The sequence below is a fragment of the Anopheles marshallii genome, chromosome 2 (genome assembly GCF_943734725.1).
Source record: "Anopheles marshallii chromosome 2, idAnoMarsDA_429_01, whole genome shotgun sequence".
Lineage (NCBI taxonomy): Eukaryota > Metazoa > Arthropoda > Insecta > Diptera > Culicidae > Anopheles > Anopheles marshallii.
Genome location: NC_071326.1, coordinates 72,461,669 through 72,484,119, shown reverse-complemented (window position 1 = coordinate 72,484,119; position 22,451 = coordinate 72,461,669). Strand labels below are relative to the sequence as shown.

At 40.5% G+C, this 22,451-nt stretch overlaps 2 protein-coding genes across 2 annotated transcripts in view; one reads left to right on the top strand and one right to left on the bottom strand.

Moving 5' to 3' along the window:
* Positions 1 to 479: 479 nt before the first annotated feature.
* Positions 480 to 2,057, top strand: LOC128718524 (m7GpppN-mRNA hydrolase). Its single transcript, XM_053812147.1, has 2 exons — positions 480 to 746; positions 804 to 2,057. The coding sequence occupies exons 1-2, from the start codon at positions 480 to 482 to the stop codon at positions 2,055 to 2,057; spliced, it is 1,521 nt and encodes a 506-aa protein (XP_053668122.1).
* An 8,798-nt stretch (positions 2,058 to 10,855) lies between these two features.
* The window catches only part of LOC128708804 (potassium voltage-gated channel subfamily KQT member 4-like), a 31,906-nt gene continuing 20,310 nt past the window's right edge, over positions 10,856 to 22,451 (bottom strand). Inside the window, exons 6-8 of the mRNA XM_053803785.1 lie at positions 15,407 to 15,809; positions 11,608 to 11,749; positions 10,856 to 11,450 (exon numbers count right to left, since the gene is read on the bottom strand). Of these exons, the coding sequence (XP_053659760.1) occupies positions 10,856 to 11,450; positions 11,608 to 11,749; positions 15,407 to 15,809 (1,140 nt within the window). The remainder of the gene's footprint in view (positions 11,451 to 11,607; positions 11,750 to 15,406; positions 15,810 to 22,451) is intronic.

Below are 22,451 nucleotides of genomic sequence, written 5' to 3'. Positions count from 1 at the left end.
GGTCCTTGTGCGGGAAATAAGCTCCCAAAAGTGTGTTTCACAATTTTGTAAATAAAGAGCACGTATGCCAGTGGAAAATCAGAACCAGTTTCTACGCACAACAAAGCGACTGACAGTGCTGGAGGTGCAATGAGGTAATCACGTCGGTCATCTTCATTGACAGCGATGATTGGTCACAGGTCTGTCGCTTGCGAATTTGCCGCATACGATGTAGTGGTCACAGCACTTCCGACAGAAATCCGATCCGGTTGAGGTTTTCCTTGGGTTAAAATAGAGGTGCCAAAACTAGTCCAAAATTTAGTTTTCTGTTGATATTTTCTAAACAGCTGAAAAAAAGCATCAACTGTGTCCTCTACTGTAGCTGTCATTCCATCTGCTGACTGCGAAGCAAACAATAACACAGCAGAAGTAGGCAGAAACGCTAAAGGTCTAGAAAATACAACTTTTCTTACGAGTTCTACACTCGAACGCAGGATTTAATGGCCACAAACAGTCCGGTAAGCGTGATACCGCCCGGAACAGCATCGGGCCAGAAGGGCAAACAGAATGGATCGCTCATTATGGATCGCGACATAATGGACGATCTGGCCAGCCGGTTCATCATCAACGTGCCAGAGGAGGAGCGCAAAAATTTGATTCGCATCTGCTTCCAAATGGAACTGGCGCATTGGTTTTATCTGGATTTTTACTGTGCGGAAAGTAAGCACAAGTGTGGCATCAAGCAGTTTGCGCAGCAAATGTTTAAGGTAAGTCGGGGGTGTTTTTATAGCGACGGATGCTTATGTTTATGTGTTGTTCCGCAGCACGTTCCATTTCTGCAACCGCACTGGCCTAATGTGGACACTGTACTGGAGGACTGGAAGCAGTACAAGCTGACCGTACCGACTTACGGTGCGATATTGCTTTCGGAAGATATGAAGCATGTGCTGCTGGTGCAATCGTTCTGGGCGAAATCATCCTGGGGGTTTCCCAAAGGAAAGATCAACGAAAACGAGGAACCGGCTAACTGTGCCATCCGCGAGGTGTACGAAGAGACGGGTTACGACATTAGCAAGCTGATCGTACCAACTGAGTACATTGACGTAATCATCAACTATCAGTTTACCCGCCTGTACCTTGTGCCGGGAGTACCGTTAACGACCGTGTTCATGCCGAAAACGCGCAACGAAATCAAATGCTGCGAATGGTTTCCGGTTGATGTGCTGCCAGTAACAAAGCACGACAATATCGTGAAGGGCAACCACAACCTGTCCGGGAATTCATTTTTTATGATTTTACCATTCGTGAAGCGATTGAAAAAGTGGCTTGAATCGTACCACACGGGAAAGGGTGGAAAGGGCGCAATTGGCAAAGGATCGGTCAATGTACTGGCGAACAATTCGCCCGTGTTTGGACGCGAATCAGCGGGCAAGCAGAAAATGAACAATCACCAACAAACGCAACAGGGCCAGAAGCAGCGACAGCGGCACAAATCGATGGGAGAGTTAGAGCAACAGCCACAGCTGCAACTATGGCAACCGGGTGGTTCGAAAGGAAAAGGCAACATTGGTACACCGAAGGCACATCAGCAGTTTGATAACAGCAGTGCAAATCGTTCCCAGCAGCAACAGCAAAAACAAACGATCCGCGACGATCCTAACCGAACGCAGCGAGCGACCAGTGTGGTGAACGACACATACAAAGACTTTCTGGCTGGTGTTGCGGATGAATCGTCCGCGGTGAAACCTACCGGACATCAGCTTAATCAAAGCAACAAGAATGAAACCAAGAGTGAGTCAACCACGTCGCAATCAGCGGCGAATGCAAACGGGAGCCGGTCGGAACGTGTGGCCAAGAGTCAGACGAAGCGAAAACTGTTTGCCAACGATACGGCCCCCGAAAAGCCGACGGAAGTACAACAGGCCGAAAGCGAAGAGGAGGACATGGATGAATTTATAGATTATTTGATACGGGAATCAAAATACGATCAGTTACGCAATATCTATCAATGGAAAACCTTTCAGCTATCACATTCCCCTTTCTTTTTCCAAATGTTAAAAACTGCGAATAGGAAGTAACTGATTTTTGACACTTGACGGAATGGTTAGTAATAACGATAAAATATTGTACAAAGCAGGCGAACGATTCCCTCAAGGAACATGCAAGGATTGCGAATAAAAGCGGCTTCGAATACTTTGCACCAAACGAAAGTAGGCCGACGAGAGAAAAAAATCAAAACGCATCAATCCTCTATTCAGTGTTTACGCGTTACGTGGTTTGGAGATTTTATTGATTTTCGTTTTATTTAAGGAGGATATAGTTAAAAACTTGTAGCCCACATTACATATTACTTTCGTGTTGGTTTGTTTGTATTTTTGCTTTGTTTTGTTTTTCTGCATTCACTTTATTTGCTATCGTTTGCTTGTAAGCGATTAGGCGCGAAATTTAATACTATCGCTTCTGTTCCTTTCCTCCTTCTCGCTGCCGCTGTGTGTGTGTGTGTATTGTGTAGTAGATGTGTTTGGTTTGTGTGAATCTTCCTCGTCCTCTTTCTTCTCTTTAGCAATAGAAACCCGTGTAAGTCGTTCACATTCTCCTTCGCCGAGAAATCCAGGCGCAGTAGCGATAAAGGTTAAAAACGCTTGTCTCTTGCACTCCGCGCAAATCCCTAATGGTTTTCAACTGTCTATGTACACTCGGCAATACGATACTTCTATACTTCACTATTCTATCGGAGATAGGCGATAAAAACAAACAAATATGTCGAATGTAATAAATAGAGCTGACTTAGTGTGTTTTACTTCTGCCCCCTAATGTCTCTACGCGTGTCATTAGAATTTGGGTTGTTACTTTCGGTAGTTTAAGTTACAAGTCGGCTACTATTACTTGCTTATCCCATTCAAATCGAGCGAAGCAGCGTAGAACGAAGGCTTACTTTAGAAATCCGTGTCCCCCGGATGCTCCCATGTCTTTTTAGATGTTTTTTGGTTTCGCTTCTTCACGCTTTTCTTATTTAGTTTTAGTGTCATTCCATGTGATGGAAAAAAACGATGCTAGTTGTTTGTAACATACGCATTTATCGTTACACCGTTCTTACGTCTACAGTGTTTTGCTATCAATAAAGCTATCCTTATAGCTTAAACGAGTGATGATTGTACGCTTGAGAAAGAGAATGAGAAGAAGAGCAAAAATGAAAACGGCTTATGTACCTTCCGGCTTCTGTTCGCTTTCTTACTTGACCCTTTGTTAATGTCTCTCTAAACTACTGCTACGCACTAAGTTTGACTATTTGTGTTTTGTTTTTTACTCACTTTTTAACTATGGACAAAAACGTTCGCATACCATAATTTATAAACTTCCGTTTTCTTTTACGAACAGATGCGTTCTTCAACATTATCTTTAACTAAACTCCCGCCCCGAATATTGATTAGGCTCTAGTAGGAACCGGTTGACAGCTGAGAACTGAAAAGTTACCAAACCATACGGTAGCTTTCTAATTGAAACACCGAGCAAAAGTCCTTTTTTCTGGCTAAAGTAATGAAAGAACATAATTTTTATTACAAATCCACGATTATGCACTCGACCGTGGTGTACCTCGCTTATATCACTTGCATTCGTCTCGTGTTTTTTTCTCTTCTTCTTCAGTATGCTAAAGCTTTCCCCCAGTAAAGATTTCCCCGTGGATAATTTTCCGCTTTCGATAGATAGGCCCCTACGGTATAAGTGTGTGTGTGTGTTTTTTTTTTATTGTAGTTGAAAGTCTTACGTGTGTAGTTGTGCCGTGGCTGCGTGTTTGAAGATATGTGCATGTGTATGTGTGTCTATGAAACGTGTGTGCGTGTGGCATGTTTGGTTAGTAATTGTGCACTATTCGACCCGCCACAAATACGCTTTCGTTTCGCTACTAGCTTAAAATAGTCTACCTCACACTACCAAATTGTAACGAATGTGTTGAATTTATTTTTTTTTATCTTTTAAGATGAAAATTTTATTTTTCGGTTTTCCCCAGATTTTTTATTCTTTCTCTCTTTCGCTGCTGTTCCTATTTTGTCCGCTTAACAAGTTCGTTAAATATTCCAATGTTTAACAATGTTTAAAAGATTTTGCTTTTAATCTGTACAGTTTGTGTGGGGTTTTTTGTTAGTTTTGTTTTATAAATGAGCGGATAAGAGGGCTTTTTTTTTGGATAGTTGGACTCATTTCCCAGTCGCTAGAGATAAAATAGCTGTTTTTTTGGTTTGATGCAGGGTTTCCAGTTGAGGTGGTAAAGTTGCAGCCATATCTTAATTTATTCAAGTTTAGATAGAAAATGCAGTGGTACATGTGGAATCATTCCACCTTGCTTGAGCTTTTATCAGGTAAAATTGATTTTGTACAAAGCTCTCTGAATTTAAACACTTGCAAAGCCTACTGTCTTGACAGATCTCTCTGCTAGCTGTACAGAATCTTTCTCAATCAGAACAAGCTCCAGAATTAGGAAAGGAATTCCACATCTACATCTAATTAATCCATGACAACTTGAAATGAATCCAGAAATGGCTCCAACCATACCACGTCAATTTGAAAACCTTGTAGATGTAATAGCTTGTATAAAGATGTCCAGAGGTTTGGAGATCAAGTGGCAAAATTCTAGCCATATCTGAATTCTGTTAAAGTTGCACTAGAATGTTTCGAGTCGGTTCTGTGATCCTTCTCAATTTCTAGAACTTTTGCAAATTGAATTAGATTTCTTTTCAAAGCTGTCTATGTGTCACGGAAGAATGTTTCCACAAATTGGAAAAAATTCCACTTGTACCTCAACACATCCTAATTCAACTTGCACAACGATAAATGTTTCCAACTTTGCCACTTGAACTCGAAAACCCTGTAAAGGGTACTATCGGTATCTGCTCAGTGGTTCACTGTTTTGCGGTTAGTTTAAATAGGTATTTGCTTTAAAGTTGCATGTTTGCAGAGGTTTTCGTCAGTACACGGGTTTGGTTCATTCGTAGCTCGATAGATTAAGAGAAACCATTGGTTTTTTTTCTTGTTATGTTAATTCTACTAAGAGAGTGTTTATTTGCTTGTTTCATTCTTATCAGATCGTTCTCTTATCTTTTCTTTTTTGTTTAATTCACGTATCACCAATGTTGCGGGAAGAAATGTTTATCCTTTCGCGCTGTACTAAAGATATGTAGATTCTATGCAGTTGTTCCGTTTGCGAGTGTGTGTGTGTGTGTGTGTGTGGTACTGTAGAATGTTATAAGATTTAGAAAGGGAGGCTTACAGTTTTCGGTTCCAGTTAGAGAGGATACGAAGTTAAGACGTAAAATATGTCGAGTTCAGTTCCATACGGCCTATTGATACACCTATTGGTAGAGAATGGTCCTTGTGCTTAAAGCCATGGGTTCGAGTCTTGGGTCAGGTTTAGGTGTGGACTGCTCGAGCTGGCTCGAGCGGGGGCAAATTTCTTAACAAATATCAGCATTTAACTGTTACTTGGTTGTAATAACTTGGCCATTGTTTGCTTCGTTATTTCTACAAGAATGATCATCAAATGATCCTCGGTACGGAATTACAGGAATTAGTGACTAACTCACTGGTAAATCGAATCAAAACAAGGAAAACTAACGAACATGTCGATCGGTTTTGTTAGGGGAAAGGTAGGGGAGTTGAAGTTTTAAACTTGTTCTACTGATTTTCTTTTTTTCCGCCCCCGGTACATTCCTCGATTGTTTTCTCGTAACGCAATCTTGTTCAATGGGTTTCGTTTACCTTCTATTTAAAGAAATATGCTCAGTAAAAGCCACATTTTCTTTTTTGTGTCCTCTTTCATCCCTTTAGACGTAATGGGGTTTGTTACCTTTTTGTTTGTTTGTTTTTTTTGTGTTTATTCGTTTCGATACTTTCTTTAATTAGTTTTGTTTTAATGATTTTCGTAGAGGCAAACAGGTTTGGACCCTTCAGCGTCATTATCAGCATTTATGCAAGAGTGTTTATCTAAAAGTTTTCTTCATTAGTTGTTTGTAAGTGTGTTCTTTTTTCCACCACTCATTCACCATCATACACTCTGAGTTGATATATATATATATTTACAGGAGGCGTTTGTTCGAATTGGTCTTTTGTATTTGTGGGACGCGAAAACGAAAGATATTTTCTTTTTGCTACTCTTCTACTATGTGCTGGTCGCAAATGCGAGAGAATTATTGTTTTTTTTAAAGGGTATATACACTATCGCCTTGCCACTCTTGTGGTGGAGTTGTTAAGAGTTTAATGTTTTACTTTACTTTCTATTATCGCTATAGTAGCAAGCTACCAATGCAGTGAAACGCCGTTCATCCGTTATCTGGGAGTGCCACTTAACCGGGTGTCGGATTATTCGGGCTGCTCGGAAATGAAATTTATTAAGTTATTATTAGTTATTAATAAATTGCTAAAATCTACCTCAAAATAAAATATAATTGTGCACTTAATTGAAAGAAAGTAATAAAGCTATTAATTTGTTCATTTCAAACGAACGTTTTCGTTCATTCATCCGTTCATCCAGACATTTAACGAATGCTTGAAACGATCAGATCCATTACACACTGTACACGTGTAACTCACGTGTGATGAATCACAATGTGATTTTATATTACTTTAGAACACAAAATTAAAGCAGTCAAATTAAAGGCTGGCAGAGCAAATCGAGTTGACCAGCTTTCTTCCTCAGACTGCTCCATTTGCTCGTGAGCTCAAGGACGCTGACTCAGAATGTATCAGTCAATAAAAGTGTTGTGGTTTTAAGTATCGAAAATAAATTTAAGATCTAAGTAAAGACTTTTGATTCAATCTCTACATTACTCCAGAATTGCCCGGTAAATAAATGATTAATTAAAAGTAGACTAACATGGCAGGATTTTTTAACACGTAATGTGTTACACGTAATGTTTCATTGCGCTAGTTCGACGTAGCCTACTAAGCAGGAAAGCAGGATCGCCTGGTTTGTCTTCAATGAGCAAGTTATATTTCCTGATGGACCTTGTCCCGACGGGAGACAACCATGCAATTTAAGAGAACGGCCCATTTTTTATGTCGAAATCGGGGCAAAACAAACGTTTGGGTTTACCTTTCATATTTTATCGTTGTTCTATAATAGGTTTTATTTATTTTTTACATTTATCACGTTGTTATATTCACAAAAAAAAAGAAATAATAATTGAAATCAAAATGTACCGTGCGTCATAGCTCAATTGTTCCAAAATGAACACTCCATAGCTAGTTAGATTGGAGCGAATGAAAAGAGGCTTTTTTCTTCCGTTTTACCCAAAAATCTACTCAGCATTATACTAAGATCCGTGCTGTCCGCTTATCCGGCTAGTGTTCATCCCCAATCATCTCGGATAAACAGTGTTTCACCGTGTTTAGCTTCTCTTCTGCTGCTATATACTGCACTGAGACAAACAACCTCACTAAACTACTCGTTTTTCTTTTCTTTTAATTCGATCGAGAGAGATGGAGAGAGCATTGCTAATATTCATTATCGATTTTGTGTTTCTTTGCGAATACGCACTTTCTCATGGGCTGTACAAATGTTGCGCTTGTAATTGTTTGTTTGTTTCCTTTTTTTATTTATTTTGTGTGTTTTAGTGTTCTGTTGAGTGTACTAAGATACCTCTTACTCTTCCTTTTTTTTGTTTTTCGTCACAATAATCACAGTAAGAACGGTTTAACGGTTTTAATGTACCTTTTTTTTTATTTGACTCACTATTACTATTACTTTCTTTTGATCTATGCAAAACTTACTTAGGTGCATTATTCGACTTTTGTATTGATTTAAATCTGTGAGTGGTTGTTGCTGTGCAGAATACGCAAGTTTTAATAATAGCTTAAACGTGTTTGTTTTTAAATTATTATTTTTATATACTTTTATCACTTTCAGTAGAACTCGGTTTTTTTTTCCTCTTTCTTCAATATTTACTGAGTGTTGCTGAGTTGGTTTGTTCTGCTTTTTTATCATACAATTATTTGCACAGTTCGCACCTAGCTTATTGTAGCTTAGTGTAGAGCGACTTTGAATTGAATTTAACAAACTTCTTACATCTTTACACATCTTTTTGCATGTGTGTGTGCTTTTTCCCCTCCCCATTAGATAATCGATAGAACGAGACGAACATAATGCAAACATTCAAAATGAACTAAAACCGAGACACCAACGCCGTACGGCTATTATGCGATCAGTTTGTTAAAAGTTATTTACAACATTGGAGATTGGAGTTACTTGTTTTTAAAAACCTTTTCATGTTTTCGAGACCAATTTCGACCATCACGAGTACTAAAAATGTCGATGTTGTGTTTGTTTTATTTATCTAATGTGTGTGTGTGTGTGTGTGTGTGTGTGTGTGTGTGTGTGTGTGTGTGTGTGTGTGTGTGTGTGTGTGTGTATAATGTGTAATCTATTTACACCTGTTTGGCATATAAAAAGTACTACAAGAACAAAAGTATTCCAAGCGGCTAGTGATGGTTCGGGGTTACTCAGCGACCTTCAGACATTGGAGTTGGAGAGGTTCAAAACTGTGGTTTAAACGTTTTGCTGTACATATTTACCTTGCTTGATGGTTTGTGTGTGTGTGTGTTTTTTTTTTCTTATGTCTCGGTTCGTGATAACGTACTGTTGCTGCTGATCTACACCACACTTTCCGAACCATTCGGCCACGTGCACTCGAAGTTTTGTGCGCATTTTGACGTTTGTTATTCAATGTTTCGTCGGATGTTTTGCATTAAGTGTTCAGCTTAAGTGTCAGGCATTCAGGTTAAGACTAGAGTTGTTTCGTTGCGCGCGTGGTCATGTGATTGTAAGCGAAGCATATTAAATATGTTCCAGATGCGCGCTGCATGAGTGTTTATGGAAGGAGGATATTTTAAAAGGCACGAAACGGATGTAAAACGTGAGTTAGAAAATAAAAATTACAGCAAAACAAGATCAAGATCACACAATCTTTCGCAGCACGGTTGTGCCAAAAACAGGTAAAAATGAAACAAATCTACAAGAAGAGAAAAAATCCTGCACCACATTTCTACCATGTTGAATGCTGAAGCGTACGCCCAAGGATGACCGCAAGAATATGAAAACTTTTTTGCATATTTCTGTAACAGGTACAAAAACAGATTCCACATTCTAATGGACATCCCTGACCGGGGGTTTGTTTTTTTTTGTTGTGTCTTTGTTGTCGCATCGAATCGGAAAGCTTTTAGCTTAGTAAAACACGCACATAATTTCTAACGTAATTTGTATGCACTTATAACAACAATTCACTCGTGGTAAGCTGCCAAACAAATTAACAAAATTAAAAAAAAACAGAGAGGAAAAGAGATAGAGCAACTAACAGGAAACAAAACGGTGCTGCAGATAGAAACTCCTGCCCGACTTCCCACCAAAACTAGTTTCGAGGCATTTGAGTTGCGTTAGTTATTGCTTACTATTCTTCCTTTTCTTCTTATTCTTCTTCTTCTTCGTTTTTATTTTTTTGCGGCCTTGCTTCTGTGTATTTATGGTTTGCTTATACGCGTTTAGCATGTTACCAACCACCTTACTGCAACAGTGTCGCATTCCTTTCTCTTTCCGGATTCATTTTTACACACCCATATTGCGTGTGTTTCAAAGTGCATTCGCCGCGTTGTGTTGGTATACTCCGAGCGATAATTAGTGAACAGGTAAACGGTGCCATATCGGTACCAGTTCATCATCTAATCAAATGCTACACATGCAAACATTTAAAGAAAAACAAGGCGCAAAACAAACGATGGTGATAACGATCAGTTCTAAAAAAACAAGATTGTGGAAAAGTAATGAAAACAAATGTTAAGAGATTGAAACCAAAACACATATCCATCAAATATGTGACGCACTTCCGCTCTTTCTCTCAAGTAATTAGGGCAAGTGCTTGCGGGATCGACCACTACTCACAGCACAGTACCACCTATACACGTTGCCGAGCTGGATACCGGGCTCAAATTTACACAGCTTCCGCCAGCGAAACTCACTATCACAGTCTCATGTCCTCTTAAGATTACGGTTTTTTTTGGTAGACGGGCTCACCCATTTGCGGCCCGATAGAAACAGTTTTGCTACAGCGTTCGTATGCGTTAGTGTGAGTGTGCCATGCATGCGTGCGTGGGTTGTGTAGATAGGATCAACCTAGCACGGCTTCGCTTGTACTAAAACGAAACATTTTTAGTACATCCATGGTTAGCAACCATGTGTTCTTTGCGTCTCTAGTGTTCTTTTCGATGGTTCGTTCTTTTGTTTCTCCTTGTTTTAGTGTTCCAGATGAAATCGCTTTCAAGTTGTTTGTCTTATATGTTTTAAACTTCACTTTTATAAATATCCCCCCCTAGGTGAAGTGTGAATTTTTCTCCTTTCTTTTGGAGGCTTTTGTGAAAATATGTGTGTGTCTTTGTGTATTTTTTTTTAAAAATATATAAAACTGTTCGCATTATTTCGCAGCAGTATGCGGTTTGGAAGAGGTGCGTATATAGCCTTGGGTGCAATATAGCAAGGATCAGCAGGTCCTTTTTTGCTTATTTCAGGAGAGCTTGTTTCCGTTCGTTCACTTTCGGCTTAACCATTGTTTGGGAGGATCGTTTGAAAAGAGTTGCCGTCAATATTGTGCATTATTTCCTTAAGATATCTCCATGGCTGATGTAGCCGTCCCACCTTCACACACTGTGCCTGGTTGCTGTGGTCCATTAAATTGCCTGCTCCTTATGCGTATTGTTTTGAACACAATTGTTCCCTTCATGTTTCGTACACCTGGTACCCTTCCTTCCTGCCCGACACTCTGCCTCCTTCCCATGCTCGCACCCGGCCCTACACTCCAGGAGCTCAGAGCGTGAGTGAACGAGCTTAGATTAAATATTACACATCGTCCTCGAGGCTTTTCATGGCGAGCGAGGGTGAGGAAGCTAGCGACGGGGCAGCAGGCAACTGGAGCGGTGAGATTTGCTGCTGTTGGTGCTGTTGCTGCTGCTGCTGATGCTGCACGATCGCACCGAGCGTGGCGGGCGAGTGTAGCGGATGGATACCGGCCGACATCGGCGGTGGCATCGGGTGCGGCTGGTGCAGCGGATGCGCCTGGTACGGTTGCATCGGCGGTAATATCATCTTCTGCTGCATCGTCATCGAGTTGATGGCGTGCGTTAATTGATCCAATTTCTTGTCCATCACAGATAGTTGCTGCTCGACGCGGTACAGTCGGGCACCGACCGTCATCGGCTTGATGTTGCCGACCCGATCGATACCGGCCAGATAGCTGCCCGGTTTGCCGAGCGTTTGGTCCAGCCGGCGCTGCAGCTCCTTGATGCGCACCATCATGTTCAGGTGGCCCTGCGAGTACTGCTCGATCACGTCCCGCACGTCGTACGGTTTGCGCGCCTGCTGAAACTTACGCCGCGCGACAAAGTATTTGATCTTCCGGATCGCACGTATCGCATTCCGGTGCGCTTCCGTCAGTCTGGCCAGGGGAAAGAGAACGAACATAACGAACATACACATTACATTAGCTCATTAGCACACAGATCGGGCCAGTTAATGCGTGAACGTGATTCTTTTCTTCTAGCGCTACAGGCGTGTTGATTGTTTCCTCCCTGTTTCGTGCGCATGCTACTTACTGCGTGACACGGGCCGGTTCCGGTTCGTCGTCCGGTTCCGGTTCGGCTTCAACCTCATCGCTTGGTGCTTCCGTGACGGAACTGTTTTGGCTAACGAACACACCCCTGTTCGGATCGTTTCGACGCGTCCGCAGCGGAGTGCCTGAAAGGAAGCAGGGAAATTCATTTTATTGCTATCGTTTTAATTGCTCGTCACACGAATAGCACTGCCAGATTATTACAGTGTGTAACATAACTATGTAGTTATTTGGTTTTTCAAACGATACAATTTGTTGTTATGAGCAGATATTCCACATAAAAATTCTTATTTTATCATTAAAATGAATGATGATTCCGCTTGATGAATGGAAAGCCTTACATTTGGTATATAATATTATAAAAATATATTGGGCTTAGCATGAAATTTCTTAGTGTTTTACAGTGTCCATATGTTTTGGTGAGATTTCTGTCATTAACAATATTTTCATCATAACTCGCAAACCCGTTTGATTTCTGCTGTTTACTGCAAAAAATTTGTATAGTAAAATTCTCTAAATATTCACAGCCAATTGACACTAAAATGAAATATTCAGTACACTGCATATCATTCTCTACACGGGTGGGATCAGAAAGATGATCGTATATTACGAGTTGTTTTCGAGTTGTCAAATCATAAGTGGGGAATGGAATCGAAACCAGTTAATTCGTTTCATTATAGAAAATGAAATCATTCAACTATCCCGAATTCATTAGTAATTACCGTACCGAAAAAAAATGTACCCGGCCGTACAGTTGTGTAACAAGGAGTTAATTGCCTCCTGGCGCAAACACATTTTTTTGTTAAATATTTTATATTTTTATTGCAAATTTCATAACTTTATTTCCTATTGTATTACTTCTATCGTTTATTTAACATTTTCTTTTATTCTTAAAAAAATAACTAGTAATCGGTCATGTATTTGGTAGTGGCGCCGGTCCTGCAAAACAACAAGGGACAAAATCCTATTCCAAACGGTTCCCCGTAACAAGGACTGACTATCTGGCTATGTGGAGTCCCATGACAATGTTCTAGCCAAAGAAGTCTAGTGACGTTACAGTTTTGTGTACCGACTGTAACAGCTATCTTCAAATTAAATATTGCATGAAAAATATTCCTTAAAAAAATAATATGACATTCGGTCGGTAATGAATACTGTTTCGACTTCATTTCGACTTACATAAAAAGGCATTTCAACTAGTTGACTACCTAGTCACTTTTTGTTAATAAAGTATTATATCCTGAATTTACATTATAAATTACTTATAAAACCAAACCACCTGCACGTTTCACCATTATACATGCCACGTACAAACACAGCAGAAGCAAATAAAGGGCAAGCATAGATAAAAACATGTCAGGCAATGAAAATTCCCCACTTTAATAGTTCGAATCACGCTCGTCCGTGTTTGCGTGTCACCGGTACGATTGCAATTTGCTGTGTTGTAAAAAATGTGCTGGTTTTACGGTAAAAAAACTCAGTTATTATACGTGGTTTGTATATGTATAGTTCTCCGTTTTTTGTGATTTTTTCACTTCTTTACGGAATACTGTTAGTGTTATCGTACTGTTGAGTTGCATGATCACGAATGCTAGTGTCAACGAGAGCGTCGGCCAGTTGTGGGAAGGTAAATAAATGGCTGTTTGTTTGAGCGTTCGTGCGTATGTGTAATTAGAAAAGAGATAGTTTTTTTCCGTTTGCTTCTGAATACTGTTCTATAAGTAGTATCATTTGCAAGGGTAAGTACCATAATTTCTATTCCAAAGGGGCATATTTTAAGGGATGAGCGAAAGTTGAATGAACTCATGGTTTTTCGTTTCAATATTTAGCAGGAGTTGTATCCTTTTTCCGACTGCTTCTCTGTTTTTATTTACGCTCGTTTGTAATACTTGTGCTCATACGCACGGTCTAATGGAGACGCCCAGTTATTTGTTGTTCCATGTACTAATGGAGACGCCCAGTTATTTTGTTAAAGTTTTTAGTACTCCAGTACTAAATGCAGTAACGCACAAAAAAAAATAGCATAATTCACGTGTCTTTTTGAAGAATAAAATAAAAACAAAACAAAAAGAATATTTTACAGCCTCATTCAAATGTTTTAAAAATGCTACAAAATGAATAAATTATATTATATTAAAGTTGTTTTGCGGTTAAGAATTATTATTTCTAGCTAGACACAAAAAAACAACCAAGCATCAACCAATTTTCCGCAGCACGATAGTTCCACGTTTTCCCCCGTTCGTACCAAAAATTCTCTTCACGAACAAAGGCATAATTCTGTGTACTGCATTTGTCTTCATTTTCCAATTCGAAAATGATTGTAGAGGCAGGGCAGGAACGAAACGGTACCGCTACTAGAACCACACAATACCATTCCCAATTCGGTGGAACTTGCAATCGAAAATGATTCCCATTCCGGTGTGTACGAAGTTGGTTAGGAACGAAATTGACCAATTAATTAAGTGCTCCAGTGGAAATGGAAGTGGGTTCGGGCATTTTGTCGGCTGGCACAGTGAACGGCAAGGTTCATCATTCATCGTACGGCTGTTAACACCTTTATTACATATGCTAGCCGAACACGGACGGAACGTTCTAATTTTCTGTTATGCTCCGATCGTGGAATTTATCGATGATTACTTCCGACACAAAACCTGCCCTGAAAGAATGTGCCACATTGGTATGGCCGATAAATTGTGGGGTTGGCAGAACGTGAGCGCAAAGGGTAGAAGGGAAAATATGTTTCCTACCCAACGCATCCTCCATTTTACGTGGAGATGCGAAACGAATTCGGGTCATATTTTGTGCTGTCTGGGTAACAACAGTGAAAACATTTTATCGACACGATCAAACGGTGAAATGGATGTTTTTTTTTCGGAACGGGTTGATATCGTTGATATTTATAGGAGATTCTTTTGTTTTTTTTTTGTTGTTGCATACCCTTTTTTTGGTACGATAGAGGTTTGAATTGTTGACAATGGCGTTTTGTGGCAAGGAATGTTATTGAAAAATATTTTTTTAATCAATAAATTTCCTGCTGGAATCAAGCGACAGGTTGATGCAATGCAATGTAAGCATAAAAAGGGACTTGTTATTTATAACCCGTTTGTGGAGTGGAGTTAAAATGGTTTGAAAATTTAACACCACGCAGATAAAATTGCTCAAGGGAATTCAATGGAATTGCCTTTAAAAGGCAAAATAAAAGAAATATTTTAGCAAGGTAAAATAAATTCACTGACGCTTAATATTACAGTAAAGTGCGTAGCATAATTCTATGGACATTAGTGCCTCGAGATTTAAAGAGATTGTTAAAATGGATATTTAATTATATGTTACAGTGCGTTACATAACTATAAGGCTGCGTTGTTTTAGGGACGCTAAATCAAAGTGAACAAATAATTTATTTGATTCTTGAGGGAGACATGTAAATTTTGCTAATGTTTATTTTGTTAAGTACTGTATTACATAAAAAATACGATATTTCCTGACAGAACCTTGACAACGGCACTGATTCTCAGCCATTTTTAAAAAGAAGTTGAACATATATCAGATTATTAGAGACGTAGTAGAGCCACTAACAATTATTAGACGAATTATACATTTACTGTACAAATTTACTAAAATAAAAAGATACCTCGTTCGTGGTCGTTTAGTTAAATAAAGTTACTTGCAATATGGTAAAAAAATATAAAAAAAATTACTCTATTTAAATTCATAGACCATTGTGTTCATACCCATATAGTTATGTTATGCACTGTACGATTTAAAATCAAGCTGAAACATACCTGCTGATCGTGGTTCTTCCATGTAGAATACAACGTCACCGTCGGATTCACTTTTCGTCAGATCTCCCGTCGCGCCACCACCGGAAGTCGCTCCACCCGGCGTGTTGGGCGTTCCCAGCTGTCCTCCCTCCTGTGTGCCACCGACGGCCGTTTGAGCGTGTGCCGTCCCCTGGCTGCCGCCAGCCCCTCCAACCCCACCACTACCACCAGCCGCGGAAGCACAACTCGCACCGGAAGCATTGGCACCTGCCGTCGTCGACGTTGCACCAGCCGGCGTGGGGCCCGTCCCCGGCCCGAGGCCGGCACTGAGCGGTGGTTTCATCTGGGGTGCCTCCATGCGGTTCCGGGATTTGCGCCGTTTCAGCACCGATGCACCACGTCGCGCCACCTGCACCATTAGGGTCTGAACCCGAATGTTTCGTATAAAGGACAACGAACAACGAACACATTGATACACACCGAGGAGCGCACGGACAACATTCGGTTTTGGAAGCAAGCTAGCAGCAAGGAAGGGAAGGATGTGCCGGGTGTGTGGAAGGGGCGGTAAGGGTGTAGAGGAAAGTGGAGGGTAGGGGGGGGGGGGGGGGGGGGGTTAGGAGTTTGACAATGGTAGGATCTACTAGTGCTTGGAAGCTTGGGATGGGACATTGTGCGATCAAGCAGATTCATTCCTAGGGTGGAAATGTTATGGTTCTTATGGGTTTAGTAAGCATTTCAAGGGGGTTTATTTGATGCATAATCAAATCCTTTTAACTAATCGAACAAAAAAGTATTCTTTAGCGTTACCATTTCCTTGATTAAACTTAGTTTAATAAACAAAAAAATTCATATTCAAATAAGGAAAAGTTTTGTGAAAACTTTTGATTAATGCCATCGTATCATCGCTCTTGTCATCGTTTGCCATTTGTCAGTGTTATCAGGTTCTGCCCTGCAAGACAACTGCTATCACTAGAACCAAAATTAACATACGTTCTGGCCTGTCATGAAACAAACTTCTGTACAAACAATGTCATCTGACAGCAGTGGATAGACAAATATGTGTACCGATTTGCCAAAGGTCACCTAACAAATGATTCTTCGACAGTATAACAAGCAACCGCCAACCGTTTGTCTTGGGAAATGTTAAGGAAACATTCAAACGCTACCAAGAACTGGCAATGGGAATTAATCTTTAATGGTTCCATTTTGCTGCCAGACACGGGAATGATCTTGGCAAGATAAAAAATAAACACACACAGCACCGCTTGCGCCTTGAGTGCGTTCCCACATATTGAATTGGATTACAATTGGATTATCTGCCCTGGGATGATACACTCTGCCCTGCTGCCTTGCTGTCTCCGTCCCCGTATCGATTTACGTGTGTGAATGGCACTTGTCTTTTTCGACTTCCGGTACCGTCAACGACCATCGAAACAAATCAATCAACGGACCGGTATCGGTAACAATTGATATATCATCACCGATATCCGATGATAAAGTGCTATGCGGTGCGGTGGCAACAGGAAACATTCCACCCGGCAACATGCCACGTGCGAGGAATTGGGAAGCATTGTCTTAATCGAGAACGAAAGTTATTAGCTTTAAGGTGGCGTCTTTGTGGGACAGACATTTGTACTGCATTATTCGTTTGGATTTATCATGCATGAGGTGAAGGTTTCATGTGGAGCCATTCTTTTTGGAAGTGTCATGAATTTTTAAACTCTGTAATACAAGTTTGTATACCGCTGTGCGATATATTCATCCTCACATACATTAGTGTTAGGTCCGCAAATAAGTTATGGTCGTTTTGGCAATATCAATTTCCAAAAATCCAAAATGTGGAAATGCTGCCGCGGAGACATTTAGAAAATATACTGTCACATTTGCTGTTGGTTTTTGTATTCTGTTTATGTTAAGATGAAGCTCTAAACCACATTGAATAACTCTGAATCTATATTGTGAAGATTATTGGAAACTTCGTAAATTTACTTCAAAGACTAATGAATCTTTAAAGATTAATTCCGCTTCAAAAAGAAATGAATGACTTAATCTTTATTATGATGATACTTTTAAACCTTTTGAGAGTTGGGCGATGAATTGAATGACTCTTCGAAGAAGCACCACACTCGTGATGATTCCACACATCTAATATGACTTTCTTCAATGATTTAAACACCTTTAGAGCTCGATTAATCAGTTGAAATACATTAAGCTTGCACTTCAATCGAATCTTTTGAGAGTCGACTGATGATCTGAATTCACTGAATGTGAACTTTCAAACAAACTTTCCATATGATTCATCTCAAACGATTCATTAGACAAAACACACCAAAATAAACTTGCTTCAAAACTAGAAGTACTTCCTAGAGCCTTTTGTTTTGTTTGATTTTGATGTTTTTGTTTGATGATGATGTTAGATGTTTTGAAAGTTAACGACAAAAATTATTCGAGATTCGTTGACATATTCGGAAGAACTTTTGCGCGACGGTACAATGTTATTGTTGGCAACGCGGTTGCTATGGATTTTACAGAAGCTGCGTTGCTATTCGCAGTGCACTTTGCTAGCAACAGTGTTGCCAGCAACATAATTCAACGATTGTTCAACAGTTCTGCCGAACATGTCAACGCCATCTTCTGTACAATTCAATAGCTTGCCGAACAAATCAATTGAATGTCCGAACAAAACAACATCTCGCTAAATTTGTAAAATTAATCCCCGTAAACCCTGTAAGCCAGAAGGTTGACAAAAGGCATAAGGAGCCATGAGCAATATGTTGAGTGATTTTTTCATATAAATTTACCATAAACAGAGCAAATCCTACAAAAAACGGTCGTAACTTTATTAAACACCTCGGTGCAGTATTACACTGAAATTGTTATGGCATGAAGAAATAAGTAAAACAACATCTTTTCACAAGCGTCGTGAACAGAACTAACGGAAATAATGTGGAGAACGATCCCTCCCGCAGCAAACGCAACACAATTGTTGCATCACCGTGCAATGGAAGATATTTGTCCGTGTTGGTGGAGATGGAATTTCCACGCAAGCAAAACATGGTTTTGCACAAACTTTTCTCTTCTTGGAAGCTGATGCTAGAATTCCAAAGGTCCATCCAACCACCAGCGGACCAAGTTTCGGAGCGAAATCTCGTCCTCAAACGGAACCTGAGTAAAAAGAAACCTTGAAACTGGAAACGCCGTTTTCGGTGTGCAGTGAGAGTGGAAGGACGTCGGATGAAACAACAACCCTACACGCAACAAGTTTCCACTGTGGCAGAGACAGAAAACGGCTTTCCCAAGGGGGTCCGAAACCGAAGTCTTCACACAAAAGAAGACGAGAATGTAATGTCGGGGGGTAAAACAAATTCCACGCTAAATGGAGTATTCTAAACGAACAAGCAACACTATTTTGTCCTTCTGCATTATGCTGTGTGTAGCATGGTAACACCATTGTCTTGTGTTGTGTCTCTGCAAGAATACGTTAGCACTAAGCCTGAGAAAACTTTCCATGATTTTCCATCGACTGATATCAGTATGGTAGGGCGTACAGAAAGAATTAGATGATATGGATTGATTGTATTGTACAAAAGGAATCAAGCAGGGATTGAAAGAAAGAAAGGAAAACTCCCTTTTATGTCTACTTTTCCACACTTTGCCAACACCTGAGTTTTCCCTTTGTCCGGTTCACAGTCCTTCCTCGCCCTACGACGCTAGGACGAAAGACGAAAATGGCTGTAATAATTCGTCAGCCGGAAAAGGGGGCTAATGTGTCTGTGTGGTGGAGTTTTGGGGGTGAAAAAACTTTTCCCACATTTTCACCGTCACTCGTCTACCCTTTCCGACCACCAACTGCAGGAAAAGTGAGAGTTTTTCTTTCAATTTTCCAACCCCAACGATCGCCCTGCTGTACGAACATCCGAACGAATTTGTCTACCCGGCGTTGTTGTCAGCCGTCGCCGCGGGATTCTCCGGCGGTGGGAAAATGTGTTTACGCCTTGGGGGGACGCCATTTCCCGGGAAAACTCACCCACACACGCAACCCTCAACCATTCTGGCACGAATCCTTCTCAATATCACACCGGAAGTTTTTCATCATCATCATCATCATCATCGCCATCACCACCTAAAAAGGAAAAGAACATCACAAGCCATTTTCTATGCCACGCGGTTGTTTTGTGTGTTACCACCGTTTCCCAGCGGCTTCTTCAGCGCCAGCACGATGTTTTCCTTTGAGTTTTCCTTTGGCGTCTGCTCTTGGTGAAGGGAGAGGGGGGGGAGGGTGAGTTTTTCCAGGTTTTTCCCCCCGTTTTACAGTACAGTTTTCCTGCTTTTCAAATTATCAGTTCGTTCGCTTCGGGCGATCGAAAATGAAGTCAAGATTTTGATTCTTTTCAAAAGCAGGTGTGCGCCGAACCCAACCGGCATAGCACATTTCAAAGGCAATAAACATCGAGCGGTAAAATAGAAGCACAAGCGCGGAAAGGGTAACCAAATTTAGAGCCGCACACAGATGTGATGAAAACAGCAAACATGTTCCGACACCGACAGCATCACCTGTGGGTAGGTTTTGTTCATTTCCGGAACGATCGTTGGATCTGTAGCGCACACGGCGTGAGACGCTTTTCGCTGTTGCCTATTACTCCGTGGACCCTTTTATGAGCTCTATTATATGTGCCATTTTGTGCGCCATTCAAGATGGTGTGTTTATGTGTAAATTGATGTGAGGGTTGTGTGAGCACCTTGCAGCGTGTGTGATTATCATTCGATCAACCCATTCAGCCATGGGACGCAATTGAAGACGAATCACGTTTTCCTAACCACAAATGTGTTTAAGGGGCTCGCAATCGTGTACAGTGGGTAGGAAAAATGTTTGTCTAAGTAAATATACGAATAAAAAAGACCTACCAGGTGTATCATCTTTATCACTTCTTGAGAATGAATGTGAATCTACATCTTTCTAGAGAGTGAACTAATTCAAGGTTCCAAAGAATGAAATTTATAACTCTTTGCGTTTTAACTCATTCACAAAGAATTGAACCATTCAAAATAATTAAGAATTAACTCTTCACGGTGACCTTCAACTCACAAGTGGAATCAAGAGTTAACTCGCAATTTAATTCTTCATGGTGATCTTCAACTCACGATTTATATCGTGAGTTAACTCTGATATGAGTTAAGATCTTGTAAGACTTATGACTCTATTGTATGAGATATAAATCGTGAGTTAAATGTCGCCGTGTAGGATTAAGTCACGAGATAACGCTTGTTTGAGTTAACCAAAGATTTAAATCGTGAGCTGAAGTTAAGAGTGAAATTCCAAGGTAACTCACTATTTAAATTATGGGATGAAGACCGCAGCATATGAGTATATGTGCTTCCTGTCTGAGTTAAATAATCAACCCTACATAAACTTTATTTACTTACTGTTAATATGGAAACGTACACTGGTACTATTGAAAGTATTGCTTTGATTCATTCCACAAGAGTAGCTTCGGTTTCCAGGAAAGATGTACAAGGAAATTGGTGTAATTCTTCAATACTTCGAATGAAAGACATCGTCTCTAGAAGCATGTGATGAAAGAACGGATCAGCATCACACACACACCAGGAGGAACTTCCCAGAGAACGCCGTCGTGAAACCCATCGAGGATGGGTCGTCTCCATCCCCGTCGCCTAATCAAACATAAACATTCTGCAAAATGCAGCAGCAAAAAGATAACACAAATCGCAGATGATGATTTGATCCAGTGCCTTTTACGACCCTCCCTGGCGGCATCCATTCAACCGAGACTAGCAACAAGATTATTATCCACTCCGCCATCCTTCTGATCTGATCGTGATGAATGAAACCGAACATGAGTGTTGGCATGTTATCCATGTTGAGGCTACCGGTTGAAATGAGCTTGCGATGGGTAAAAGTATGCTGCGGCGAGAGCATAAAACACAGCTCCACCGACCATCAGACTACAGTCGTTTTAAGTCGAGTTTGTGGGGTCTAATTTTCATCAAACATTGTTTATGCGCTGGAAAGCGGAGTCGGAAAGATATTGCAATGCATTGCGATTGGTACAAAACTACAAAACGGAGTGAATTTTCGTACATGTAGTTGGTTGGTGCTGTAGTAACCCTAGCTCAAGCAGCCATTCCCGGGAAAATGGCGCGGTAGAAATGGGTTGCGATTGTACTCGAGCGCATAGTTTCGCCATGCGGGCATTTGCTGGAGGGGAAATACCAAAATGGAAATGAATTCGTCCGTACGCTTGAATAAATCATCCGATTTAAACATGCTTGCGAAGCGAAGGATGCATATTTCGCTGTGATCGTGAAGAGCAGCTATGTTCGTTGAAATGGCACAAATTTATGATAAAATGGAGGAAACTATCGCGGATTTTCCGGATGGTTGTATTGTTTGCAATTGACTGTATATAATTTTGCATCCTGAAATAGCAATGATGCAAATGTCGTTTTTTTAACACAAAATGTTAATTTCAAATTTTATTTTTAAACATATTTAAAATGTAAGAGAAAGGATATTTTATCAGGCTACCCATTTCCAAACCGATCCCGAATGCATCTCGAAGGATCAATTGGTAAAGGTAAACATCAGTAGCATGCATCAACTTCAGTCAAATTAGATTAACGAATTAAAACAACAACAACCCACGAATCGGCTGCAGGCAAAGGGAGAGTTAAGGCCTTTAAAACAAAAGATGCTCGATGCCCCGGCAATGCGTGTAGATGTAAGGGGTAGCCCGCGGGGTATCGCGTTTCCAAAATGGCTTCATCTAATCAGATGCTTTCATCATCAAAGCACTTTCGCAAAAATAAAATCAATCTACCAAAGAAATCGAATGAATAAGAAAACACCAAAATCGATCCATTTACTTGTTTCGCTTTAGCATCTCTCATTTCGACCTCGCTTTCTCGTCGATAAAAATATGTTTTAAACGGAATCGGAAAAGCGCAATACGAAGAAAATCGAAGCACCCGCGAGGACGCGCAGCGGAGATGAGATGATTTGCCCTTCGTTTTCTGCAAACAATGAAACAACCATTATTCTAATTCA